This window comes from Lampetra planeri, unplaced genomic scaffold (assembly GCF_965212315.1).
Source record: "Lampetra planeri unplaced genomic scaffold, kcLamPlan1.2.h2 scaffold_2016, whole genome shotgun sequence".
In the NCBI taxonomy this organism is placed as follows: domain Eukaryota; kingdom Metazoa; phylum Chordata; class Hyperoartia; order Petromyzontiformes; family Petromyzontidae; genus Lampetra; species Lampetra planeri.
Genome location: NW_027614772.1, coordinates 8,246 through 21,937, shown reverse-complemented (window position 1 = coordinate 21,937; position 13,692 = coordinate 8,246). Strand labels below are relative to the sequence as shown.

Sequence of the window (13,692 nt, the reverse complement as noted above, 5' to 3'; positions counted from 1 at the left end):
CACCCCGCTTTGGATCGCGGTTTGGGGGGCCTCCCCGCGGCCGCTACGGCCCCCCCTCTCACCGCTCCGAGTACCGCGTCATCGTCACAGGTGCCGCCACCGGTCGGGGGTCGGGGGGGGTGGGAGTTGAGAGGAGAAATGGGATAATGGGAAGGCGGGGGTGGGAGAGACACTGGCCGGTTTTGGGGGGCGCAGTGTTGGTAAATTGTTTTATCGTTTGGCGTAGATTATCGGCCGTTGTCTATCCAAAACTAAAAAACTATCACCATTGGTACCTAATTTGGCAGTAAAAAACATGATTGTTTTTTTACCCTTTTATCTGGCAACAAAACTGACATCTTTTTTTACAAGGAGTCATGTTTGCATAGACCACAATACCTGCAGTCATAATGCAAACAAAAAAACATAACACTGTGCACCAATCAATTTCAAGGACAGTGCATACATTATCAGAGTTGTGTTTTTTGTTTGCATTATGACTGCAGGTATTGTGGTCTATGCAAACATGACTCCTTGTAAAAAAGGTGTCAGTTTTGTTGCCAGATAAAGGGTAAAAAACAATTATTATATAAACTATGGTTTGGAGTAGGCTATCCGTGCTAATCGGAGGTGCGGTGCAAGAACAGCAAACTAAATATGAAAATATAACAATAGATGCTTTTACCCTTTCTGGCAATGAAACGGTGGGGGGGGGTGTTAATTCTGCATTAACTACGCGCCGTGCTTGTGGCAAAACAAAGACGACGCGCACATCATCATCAGAGTGTATTTCTAGATTTGAAGCTTTCGTGACTGCAAGGAATCATATTCTTAGGTTTTGTCGGTAAAGTCACGTAGGTAAAACATCAAAATTAATGAAAATAAAAACAAAAATCACGACGTTTCGGAGGCAACACAAGTCTCCGTCATCAGGTGGGACCGTCACAGCCGAATTAGCTGCATAATTCGGCTGTGACGGTCCCACCTGATGACGGAGACTTGTGTTGCCTCCGAAACGTCGTGATTTTTGTTTTTATTTTATTTTCATTAATTTAGATGTTTTACCTACGTGACTTTACCGAAAAAAACCTAAGAATATCATCAGAGTGTGTTTATTTGCTTTTTTTTTTAATGCTGCCCATTGCCCTACCTTGAACTTGCCCCTGCGGTGTGCGGGCAAAGGACAACAGCTGAAACGCAACGACAAGCGGCTCTAAAGAAACGAGTTTTCGGTGTGTGGGTGATGATTTAAAAGTGCCCGGCCCCCGTGGCTTCCTAACATCGTAAGGGAATGTTTCGCCATACTTGATCACGCTGGCAGAGGTCGCAGACGGGTTTTGATTCCTTACCCGTACCCATACCCGGCCGCACCAGGGTCGCAAATGGGTACGGGTACCCGTACCCAGCCGGGTACGGGTACCCGTAGCCTATCCGTACCCGTACCCTACCCGAAATGAGTGACAAACGGTTACGCACCAGTGACTCACGGCCTACCCGTACCCGGCCGCACCAGGGTCGCAAACGGGTACCCCCGTACCTGTACCCGGCCGCGTACGGGTAGCCGGGTATCGGGTAGGGTACGGGTATCGGGTACCCGATTGCGATACTTGACCACGCTGGTCAGCGAAGGTTTGCCGACGGTCGATTCTGATTCTATAACCCTACCTCTACCCCGCCGCCCGCCCTTCCCTGCCCTTCCCTGCCCCCCAGGGCTGCCCCCGACGGGCAGTTGGCAGGACCTGAAGGACCACATGCGAGAGGCGGGCGACGTGTGCTACGCCGACGTGTTCCGTGACGGCACGGGCGTCGTGGAGTACGTGCGCAAGGAGGGACATGAAGTACGCCGTGCGCAAGCTCGACGACACCAAGTTCAAGTCGCATGAGGTGAGTGGGGAGGGGGGGAGGTGGTGGGGGGGGAGGTGTTGGGGGGGGGAGGGGGTGGGGGGGGAGGGGGTGGGGGGGAGAGGTGGTGGGGGGGAGAGGTGGTGGGGAGGGAGAGGTGGGGGAGGTAGGGAGGTGGGGAGAAAGGTGGTGGGGGGAGGGAGGTGGTGGGGGAGGGAGGGAGGTGGTGGGATGGGGGAGGTGGTGGGGGGAGGGTGAGGTGGGGGGGAGGGAGGTGGTGGGGGGGGGAGGGGGTGGGGGGGGGAGGGGGGTGGGGAGGAGAGGTGGTGGGGAGGGAGAGGTGGGGGAGGTAGGGAGGTGGGGAGAAAGAGGTGGTGGGGGGAGGGAGGTGGTGGGGGGAGGGAGGGAGGGGGGTGGTGGGGAGGGAGAGGTGGGGGAGGTAGGGAGAGGTGGTGGGGATGGAGTGGTGGGGGAGGGAGAGGTGGTGGTGAGAGAGAGGTGGTGTGGAGGGAGAGGTAGGGAGGGAGGTGGGGGAGGTTGGCAGAGGGAGAGATGAGCGTGGAGGGAACGGAGAGACGGTGGGTGTCTCGTATCGGGGGTCGGCAACCTTTCGCTTCCGGGAGCTGCGTGCGGCCCTTGAAGGACTGCTCGTGACGTTGCGTATGAAGGACCGACCGCCATCTCCGTCATTCCCTGCGTGCGTCGGTGGCTCCTTGTTCTTTCGGTTGCCGAACGGCTTGGCTCTCCCGATTAGCGCGGTTGGCCGCGTGCGGTGTGCAAACGAAGTTGGCCATACGTACACAGGTAGATAGAAGGGTAAAAAACCAATTATCATATTTTTTACCGGCAAATGAGGTTCCAATGGTGTAAATGCTTGCCAGATAGAAGGGTAAAAAAACAATTATCATATTTTTTACTGCCAAATGAGGTTCCAATGGTGTAAATGCTTGCCAGATAGAAGGGTAAAAAAACCAATTATCATATTTTTTACTGCCAAATGAGGTTCCAATGGTGTAAATGCTTGCCAGATAGAAGGGTATAAAAACAATGATCAAGTCTACACCGTGTTTGGGTGGGGTGTGTGTGGATCCTTTGTGTTTGTGTGTGCGCTGCAGGGCGAGACATCGTACGTCCACGTGCGAATCGACGGTGGTCGCAGCCCCTCGTACGAGCGCTCTCGCTCCCGCTCTCGCTCCCGCTCGCGCTCCTACTCGCCCAAGCGCAGCCGCGGCTCCCCACGCTACTCCAACGATCGCTCGCGCTCGCGCTCACGCAGCTGAGCTGGGCGCCCAGAGGGAACGGCGCGCGGATTGCACCCACCCACGTACGCATGGCACACGCACGTATAGCGCGCACGCACTCACACGCGCATCGCACACACACACGCGTATGTGTGGCACACATGCACACGCATGTAGCACCCACCCATGTACGCATGGCACACACACGTATAGCACACACACACATCGCACACACACTCGTGTATGTGTGGCACACACGCACACGCATGTAGCACCCACCCATGTACGCATAGCACACCGCGTATAGCGCGCACGTGCCGATAACACGCGCACACACGTAGAGCGCACTGCATGCGCACACACACGTACGAATAGCACACGCGTATGGCACACACACACGTACGTATATTACACACACACACGTACGTATATTACAAGCACGTCCGTATATTACACACGTACCCATGGCTCTGACCCACGTACGGATAGTATCTGCACACGCACGCATACAGCACACGTATAGCATGCAGACACACGTATAGCATCCACACACAAAGCACGCACATAGCATCCACACACGTATAGCATCGACACACACATATAGCATCTACACACACACATAGCAGACACACATAGCAGACAGACATAGTATCCGCACACACATGCACATAGCATCGACACACGTATAGTATCCGCACGCGCACAGCGCACGCACGCATACAGCACACGTATAGCATCCAAACACACATAGCGGACACACGTATAGCATCCACACACAAAGCACGCACATAGCATCCACACACACGTATAGCATCGACACACACAGCAGACACACATAGCAGACACACACACACAGCAGACACACACACACACAGCAGACACACACACATAGCAGACACACAGCAGACACACACACATAGCTGACACACACACATAGCAGACACACACACATAGCAGACACACACACACAGCAGACACACACACATAGCAGACACATACAGCATCCGCACACACACGTATAGCATCGACACACGCAGCAGACACACACAGCAGGCACACACACACATAGCATCCGCACACACACGCACATAGCATCCCCGCACACACGTATAGCACCCGCACGCGCACAGCACACACCTTTGGGGGATCCCTGTGGTTGTTGTCGTTGCGAGTTGCAGCTGCCATTGGTGTCGCCCCCTTGTAGAGGCGCGGAAGGGGGCGTGAGGGAGGGGGGAGGGCAACGTGGTGGTGGTGGAGGAGGAGTGGCACAGCTGCTGGAGTAGCAGACTTCTCCTCACCCTGCGCGTGGTTCATGTGGGATTGTGATGGACGGCGCGCTGGATGGTACGGCGCTACCTCACCCCTCCCCCCACGCGCCCCCCCCCTCTCAACTCCCCCCACCCACCCCCCCCCCCACCCACCCCCCTCCTCGTGTCGTGTTAACATGACACCACCTGAGCATGGGGAAGGCAGCGCACACGTGCGAGGGTTTCCGTAGACATGCTGATTTGTAAGACGGTCCGCTACGTAAGACGATGAAGCCATCCCATCGCCGGTTAGGTGAAGTTCGATTGATCTGGTCACGCAGCAGTAGCCGCCGTTCGACACTTGAGTGACACGGTGACTTTAACGTGGCGTGCCAGGCCAGGTACGCGCACGCTTGCATGCGAACACGCGCTCACGTTGACACACTGGCGCGCGCGCACTCACGCGCACGTGCGACCAAGCACACGCTCACACGAGCGCGTACACGCTGACAGTCGCACGCTAACTCACTGCGCTACGCTCTCTCCGGGTTGTCACGGTTAACCCGCCAACTAATTGCGGAACCCAAGTTGCTCCGAATTGCACGCAATAAGTTTCACGCGGAGTCGGAATCGGCTTCTCTCCGTAGCAACCAACGTTCAGGCAGCAGCAGCAGCAGATGTCGCACGAAACCAAGTTGTGTACGACTTTTTGGGCGGTGCCCTTCATCAATAGCTGCCTTCCCGATGCTCAGACGAAGTAATTCTGAATTTTTTTAATTTATCAACTCGAAAATTAAATCTCCCTCTTTGTCGGGGGTTTTTTTTTACTACACACTGTTGGGCGGTCTTGGCTACCACCGTGAGATTTTTTTTACACGCGCGCAGCTTAAACACAACCCCCCCACCACCCCCCGCCACCCCTCACCTTCAAACGTCTGCAGCTGCTCACGCTTGCGATTTGTAACGGGCCAAATCTGCCGGTTTTCCTCCCCTACGGTGGCGATGTTAACCACCTCGCCTGGTATGTAGGAAGGAGGTCGTGGGTTCGATCCCGAACCTGACGATGCCTGCTGCTGTATTCTTGGAGTTTGCATGTCTCTACCCCTCTCCCCCGTGGTGGTCGCGTCGATTTTCCCCCTCCACATTTTAGAATTAACGTCGCGCGTCTGTAAGAGTTTTTTGACTACGATAAGCTTCTTCCGCGTGATTATCAGAGCCGCGAAGTTGAGCTACCATTTTTTGATGGCCAGGTCGCTTTCTGAAGAAGAGCTCAGCTGGGGCCTTACACCAGCTAAAAAAGAAACTGTTTAGTTTTTTGTAGTTTATAAATAAAGTCGTGCTGAGGGAAATCTTTGCCGGACTGATGCCAGATGGCGTCGAACCGTTCGCCGTTGGTGAGGGGCTTGTTCGTTCAAATACTTAGCCGGGTCTTAACCTGGCCAAAATAATAATGATTTGTTCATTCTAGATTTGAAGCTTTCGTGACTGCAAGGATTCATACTCTTAGTTTTTTCCGGTAAAGTCACGTAAGGTAAAAAATAAAATTTAAAAGTTAATAAAAGTAATTATTTTATTTCCATTATTACTTTAATTAACTTAAAATTTTATTTTTTACCTCCGTGACTTTACAGAAAAAAACCTAAGAGAATGATTTGTTCAGTTTAATATTGTCACGGTCGAGACCAGGGTTGCAGAACGTCTGACCCCGTGGGCCGTACAAGGCTCGCGAAATCATTTGGTCTGTTACAGCCATCGCATTAGGGGAGTGAGTTAATTCAATGTTTGACCAAATATCACAGGCTCATTTTTTAAAGTTTATAATTTAGTATGGCCCGCGAATGATGTTCCCCACCCCTAGTCTAGACCATCACCACCACCCCCCCACCCACCCCGTGCATCTGGCTTCCTGTTTGTGGGGGGCTCTCTCCTACACACCCACACGACGCACACCACGCACGCACGTTAAACTTTTCGCGCCGTGCGTAGCTTTAATGGCGGTAGAGCGAAACACGGACTCCGGATCCGTTCGACTCTGAAAAGCCTCGGCAGCTGCTGACGTTTTGTTTTTCCCCTCTTTCCCTCCCAAGACACACTCGTGATGTCGTCCGCGCCGTTGTTTAAATTGTTTTTAGGGGTCGGAGGTCATGGGAAGGTCGTGAAGTGGCTGGCTGATGGTGGACACGGGGGCGGGGAGGGGAGAGTGGAGTGATGATGGGAGGCCCTGTCTTGTGTCGTTTTTGCCGTTCTTCCCCCCCTGGTGTTTATTCAATCCGCGCCCCAGCCTAGTGGGTAGCCTGGGCAGACTTGGGAACCCCTTGGCTGGGTAACCTGGTTAGCCTGGGGCAGCGTTGGGCAACCTTTGGTAGCTTGGGTAACCTGGTTAGCCTGGGGCAACCTTTGGTAGCCTGGGTAACCTGGTCAGTCTGTGGTCAGCCTTGTTAGTCTGGATATCCTGGTGGCAGCCTCATCCGTTTTAATGTTTTTGTGTTTTATTTAGGGGGAAAAAAGGAAATAATTTGACTCTTTTCCCCCCCCCCCCCCCGATTTTATTTACACGTCAGTGTTGTGGGGCGCGTGGTGGTGGGGGTGGACATTTGTAATCGTTTTGAGTGGTGGTGGTGGGGGCTGTATGCGATTTCTGCCGATGTAAATGTTTAAAAATTTGGTTTTGGTAATGAGAGTGGCGTGGGGTGGAGGGGGGGGGGCGTGGTGGGATGGGCAGGCAGCGTGGGAAGGGTATGAAACAAACTGAGAATTCTACGGCAAATTTATGGTAAGGGTAATTTACAAAGTATCGATTTAAAGCTGCTTTCGTGACTGCAGGGATTCATCTTAGTTCCTTCGGTAAAGTCACGTAGAAGGGAAATAATAAAAATGAAACATAGTTGACATTGCCACTGCAGTGCCCATAAAAGATCCTATGAGGTTTCATCTTCTTGGTTCTTTCGGTAAAGTCATGTAGAAGGGAAATAATAAAAATAAAACATAATAAAATACATTTCTCGCGACGTTTCGGCCACAACGCAAGCAGCCGTCCTCGGGTGAAGAACAGGTCTGTCGGAAAGACCGTGTCTGACACTATAAAATAAAACATAATAAAATAATTCTCACAAAAAATAGTGTCAGAAGACGCTGTCTTTCCGACAGACCTGTTCTTCACCTGAGGACGGCTGCTTGCGTTGTGGCCGAAACGTCGTGTGAGAATTATTTTATTATATTTTATTATTATTATTTCCCTTCTACGTGACTTTACCCAAAGAACCAAGAAGAATTTACAAAGTAGTTCGATTCATCCGTCGCGATTCCTCGCTGCTGCTTGCTTTCTTTTTGGTCAAAATCTCACGACTGCCCCTCCCCCCCCAAATCCTTTTTTTGTAAGTTCCCCCTCCCTGCCAGGTTAAACGCGTTACTAAACATGAATAAATTCACTTACAAAAAAAACAAATGTATTTACATCACCCCTGTGTTTTTACCCACGTCGAAAAACAAGTTTGTTCGGATAGTTTCGCTCGCCGTGTTGTGCTTTGGTGACGCGCCCCGGAGTGTTGCGTTGTGCGCTTGTTGGGTCATCTGTGTGCCCCCCCCCCACACCACCACTGGGGGAGAGATTGAAAGAGGTCAGAAATATAGTGATAGGTTTTTACCCTTTCAACTGGTACAAAACTGACGCCTTTATACAAGGCATCATGTTTGCAATAACCGCAACACAAGAAGTCAAAATGCATGGCATCATCTGGTCCAACACCAATGGAGGCTAGGCTCTTAAGAAAAGTCGTCTCGGGTGTGGACCAATCAACTTCAAGGACAGTGCATATCATTATCATCATCAGAGTTGTTTCTTTTTGTTTGCATTTTGACTTCTTGTGTTGCGGTTATTGCAAACACGATGCCTTGTATAAAGGCGTCAGTTTTGTACCAGTTGAAAGGGTTAAAACCTATCACTATATTTTGCCACTGGTAAAGGAGATGTCTCATAGTAGGTCAGAAATAACTGAGCTTTGTCTTTTGTGTTTCTCGTCCCCGAGTTGTTCCTCGTGTCTAACTGTTGTGCATCCTTGTGTCTTGCTTGTGCTGGGACGAAGGTATCGTTCGGACCCAGGCTCAGACGCCGGATCATTTTGGATGTCCGGATGATGTCGATGATGCCCGGTGATGATGACGATGATGATGTCGTTAGCGGGACAAGCCGACGATGATGATGATGATGATCGCGACGATGAGCGGAATTTATCAGTAGCCCGCGGGTTGTGGGGGAAAAACCTTTTGCGAACTATCTTGTGAGCAATTTCCGTTAAACCCCCCCCCCCCCCAAAAAAAAACTGAACGAACCTTTGACCGAGAGGAGAGTCTGCGATTTAAAAAAAAAAGTAGGGGACGATGTGATGAGCGCAAGGCAAGGCTCATAGGATTCACACAACCGCGGATCTGCATCTGCGACCGTCACCGCCGCCACCACCACCGATGACCAATTGGACCATCGTGGGTTCGGACAAAAAAAAAAAAAACCACCCCCCCGCCAAAAACGTGGAAAAGCAAAACAAAACGCAACCAAATAAAAACCGCGTTTGGATTTTGGATTCACCCGGCGATAGACGCGGACACGACGGCCCGCAGGAGTCGGATAAAGACGCGGCGGGCGGGCGAAGGGTGTGTGGGGAGAGAGACCGGCAGACGCTCCAGGATGCATGCGGTCGCAGGGAGCGGAAGGCGGAGCATGAGGAGTAGGAGTCGGAGGATCCGATGATGGATGGACAGGGGAAGGAGCGGTGGTGGGGAGGGTGGAGGGCGTCGTGGTGGTGGTGGTGGTTGGGGGCGGGGAGCTCTAAGCGGTTTGGAAAAGCGAAAAAGCCGCTGGCGATCGCTCGTCCGAGGCGGGGTGCCTCTCAAGAATTAAACGTTTTGGAGTTGCACGCAAATTTGGGAAAAGGCACCCGACCCTCACCGCTCTACCACCACCACAGCCACCACTTTTCTCTCCTCCCTCCGTGTGTACCCAGGTCCGTTCTGTACGGAGAGGAGCCGTTGTGGATTTTGCGCAATCGTTCTGGATTCGAAAAAAACGGATTTGCCGTGAACGCCGCCGCCGCCGCCAGGAAATCAAATCCCCGTTAGGAAATCTGCCGAGGAGGAGAGGAACAACCCCCCTCCTCCCCCTCCTCCCCCTCCCTCCCTCAGATGCTCAGATGAGAAAACAATAAAACGGATTTCTCGGGGAAAGGAAACGGAATCTCTGGATGCGCCACGCGGATTGTAACCAACCACTCCCCCCCCCCTTCCCCCCCGATTACCAATTTACGCAAACGGATCCAGCGCCCCCAGGATTTTGTTTTGTTAAAAATTTTCATTATTTTCTTTTGATTTCTTCTTTTCATCCTCGCTGGAGAGTTCAAAATTCGGATGCTTCGGAACCACCATCACCCCCACAACCCTCGGAGGAGGAGGAGGAATTCACACGATCTCGGAGCTGATTCATCTCCGCTCGTTAACCGATGAATCGGACTCACCCATGGAGCTCTCCTGGATCTCCACGCCCTCCCGGACCTCACCCCACCTCCTGTTTTTAACCCATCGAGAGTAACAACGCACCGCTCGTCTGGACTTGTTAAATCGATCATACGTCCGAACTCCTCCCCCCCCCCGTTTTTTTCCCTTTTTTATTTAATATCGTGGATGAAATTGACGGTCAGAAGGAAGGAAAAGCCCCAGAGAAAGCAAAAAAAACGTGAATCCAAAACAAAACACGGAACGGATTTGGAATCTCGCTTGGATCCGGAGGAGTGACCACCCACCCCCCCCACCCCCTTCGCTGGGATCCAAAACCTGGATGAAATTTTTGGCCACCAGACAATTTTGCGAATCCAAAAAAACCAAAGCGCGGAACGGATTTGGAATCTCGCTTGGATCCGGAGGAGTGACCACCCACCCCCCCACCCCCTTCGCTGGGATCCAAAACCTGGATGAAATTGGCGGCCACCAGACAATTTTGCGAATCCAAAAAAACCAAAGCGCGGAACGGATTTGGAATCTCGCTCGGATTCCGGAGGAGCCGACCTCTCCCCCTCTTTGCTGGGATCCAAAGCCTGGACCGGATGTGCGTTAGGATTTGGGTAAAGTTGACACTTCATTAACATTGGTGTATTAATCTGTGTAACGTCTGACCGTACCACCCCCACCCCTCCCCCACCCATCGTGTTGATTTGTGTATTGACATGCATTGTAAGCGGATGTGTTGTGTGTGTGTGTTTGTTTGTATAGGGTGCTTGCTTATAAATCACACAGAGACCCAGACTCGCACAGAGACCCAGACTCGCACAGAGACCCAGACTCGCACAGAGACCCAGACTCGCACAGAGACCCAGACTCGCACAGAGACCCAGACTCGCACAGAGACCCAGACTCGCACAGAGACCCAGACTCGCACAGAGACCCAGACTCGCACAGAGACCCAGACTCGCACAGAGACCCAGACTCGCACAGAGACCCAGACTCGCACAGAGACCCAGACTCGCACAGAGACCCAGACTCGCACAGAGACCCAGACTCGCCCAGAGACCCGCCCAGAGACCCGCCCAGAGACCCGCCCAGAGACCCGCCCAGAGACCTGCCCAGAGACCCGCGCAGAGACCCACGGACTCGCACACTGAGACCCACGGACTCGCACACTGAGACCCAGGGACTCGTACAAAGATGCAGAGACCAGTAGACTCGCACAGAGACCAATAGGCTGCCGTAGATACCCACAGACTTGCAGAGACCCATGCACTCGCACGGATCCATCCTCGGTTACACATGGCCAACTCTATTAAGAACCCCGTAGGATTTTTCGATTTAAAGCTTTCGTGACTGCAGCAGGGATTCATCTTCTTGGTTCTTTCGGTAAAGTCACGTAGAAGGGAAATAATAATAAAACGTAATAAAGTAATTCTCACGACGTTTCGGCCACAACGCAAGCAGCCGTCCTCAGGTGAAGAACAGGTCTGTCGGGAAGACACTGTAAAATAAAACATAAAATAATTCTCACAAAAAATAGTGTCAGACGCTGTCTTCCCGACAGACCTGTTCTTCACCTGAGGGGATGGCTGCTTGTGTTGTGAGAATTATTTTATTACGTTTTATTTTTATTATTTCCCTTCTACGTGACTTTTCCGAAAGAACCAAGAAGATGAAACCTTGTAGGATCTTTTAGGGACACTGCAGTGGCGATGTCAACTACCTCGCCTGTTATACGGTCGGGTCCTGGGTTCTATCCCGACCCGAAGCATGCCTGCGTGTTTGGAGTTTGCGTGTTCTCCCCGTGGTCGTGTGGATTTCTCCCCGGATCCTCTGGTTTTTAAATCCTTTATATTAAGTTCACTTGCTTGCGCGCTTACGAACGTGCAAATCATTCGGTCGTTTTTTTAACCCACTTCCCGTGATCCAATCGAGCTGACATTTTGCACACAGACTCGTTGTGCGTGACAATTGATTTTCGTGAAATTTTTTTCTCCAAAATTTTCCACTTTTTAGGAAAAAATCAATTATATTTAATTACCAATTGCTTAATGGTGGCAGGCAATCATCTGACCCATAGGTGGCAGCCATCTCAAGCCAGAGGACGAGAGGACTCTAGCCGCCACCCATATAAAGGATTTATAGTGAAAAACTTTGTTTTTACGGGTTAATTTTTAATCCCTCCACATTTAGAATCCACATCGCACGGTTCGAGTGTTTGGCTGCTATGTGCCGAGCCGCTTCGTTGAGCCATCGTTCGCGAAAGCCAGGTCGCTTCTAAAACGAAAGACCGATATAGTTTAACCTCTTTGGTTCTTTCGGTAAAGTGACGTATAAAGATAAAATAAGAAATTAAATAATAGCATACCACGACGTTTCGATTGCAACACAAGCAATCGTCGTCAGGTATAAAATAAATAGCAACAAAAATCTAACCAGTAAACTATAGACAGACATACAAGCAGGCAGATATCACCAAGATACACAGAGAGAACACGTATCGGCACAGAGAGAAAACGTCTCTGTGACGAGGCCTTAGAGAGAGGGGGCGGAGAGAGGGAGGGGTTAGAGAGAAAAAAAAATTAGCATGTCAATGAGTAGGACGACGCGTGGTAAGGGGTACGCAAGCTTGAAAATTAGGAGAACGGGAGAGAGACGCACTAAATTAAATAACCTAGCAAAATATCGACATGTAATGTAATGCAACACAGTCGGTCAACACACAATTAACGCATAGCCTGGTCGATTACGTATTTTATCTTTCTACGTGACTTTACCGAAAGAACCAAAGAGTTATTCCTGCAGTCACGAAAAGCACCAAATTAAGATAGTTTATTCATAATCAACGTTGTTTGGGTTTAGATCGCGTTATTAGTTATGAATGTGTCGTAACCCTCCACCACCCGACACAGCCAATCAGTAAAAAAAGTGTCACGTTGACAAAAGACAAATAGTTCACGTGACACTTTTTTACTGATTGGCCGTGTCGGGTGGTGGAGGGTTACGACACATTTATAAATAACGCGATCTAAACCCAAAAACGTTGATTATGAATAATATTGGTCGCGAAAGCCTACGTGTTAAGATAGTTTAATCTGGTAGCTAACAAAAAAAAGTTAAGTTTCGGCATTCGCTAAACAAATTTCGAGCAGTGTTTTTCCGTGGTTGACACACCTTGCAAAATATTAACCAGGTCAGCCCGATGCCACACGACTTTGCTTTCCCGCACCGCCAATTTAGCACGGGTTTGGGACTACGTTCGGTGCGAAAGAGGTTCCAGCGTCCGTACGTAGTTCATACTTGGCACACTGTCCAGCAACTGAACGCACTTGCGACCCTTTCGACCGTCATCGCATGCAGGAAAAACCCTACACCTGAACGATCTCGACAGCCCCACTGGCTAATCGCACAGAAACCCCGTTACCCTCGGTACGTGTGGCAGTGTGCACGATACGCAGTGCTGTGTGCGAATGTGTGAGATTGTGACTGTGTATATTGGTACGTGTGGCAGTGTGCACGATACGCAGTGCTGTGTGCGAATGTGTGAGATTGTGACTGTATATTGGTACGTGTGGCAGTGTGCACGATACGCAGTGCTGTGTGCGAATGTGTGAGATTGTGACTGTGTATATTGGTACGTGTGGCAGTGTGCACGATACGCAGTGCTGTGTGCGAATGTGTGAGATTGTGACTGTATATTGGTACGTGTGGCAGTGTGCATGATACGCAGTGCTGTGTGCGAGTGTGTGACCGTGTGAGATTGTGACTGTATTGGTACGTATGGCAGTGCACGAAGCGCAGTGCTGTGTGTGACCGTGTGAGATTGTGACTGTGTATGTATATTGGTACGTGTGGCAGTGTGCATGATACGCAGTGCTGAGTGTGACCGTGTG

At 51.0% G+C, this 13,692-nt stretch overlaps 1 protein-coding gene and 1 long non-coding RNA gene across 2 annotated transcripts; both read left to right on the top strand.

Moving 5' to 3' along the window:
* Positions 1-8: 8 nt before the first annotated feature.
* Positions 9-4,058, top strand: LOC144740274 (serine/arginine-rich splicing factor 1B-like; the record flags this gene model as incomplete). The annotated part of the gene is given in 4 exon segments (XM_078623142.1): positions 9-90; positions 1,690-1,808; positions 1,810-1,863; positions 2,937-4,058. Coding segments are annotated over 4 exon segments (420 nt in total), but the record flags the coding sequence as incomplete, so codon positions are not given.
* A 208-nt stretch (positions 4,059-4,266) lies between these two features.
* Positions 4,267-12,435, top strand: LOC144740275 (uncharacterized). The gene is made up of 2 exons (XR_013589604.1): positions 4,267-4,406; positions 8,392-12,435. It is a non-coding gene; the product is annotated as an uncharacterized LOC144740275 (long non-coding RNA).
* The last annotated feature ends 1,257 nt before the right edge of the window (positions 12,436-13,692 follow it).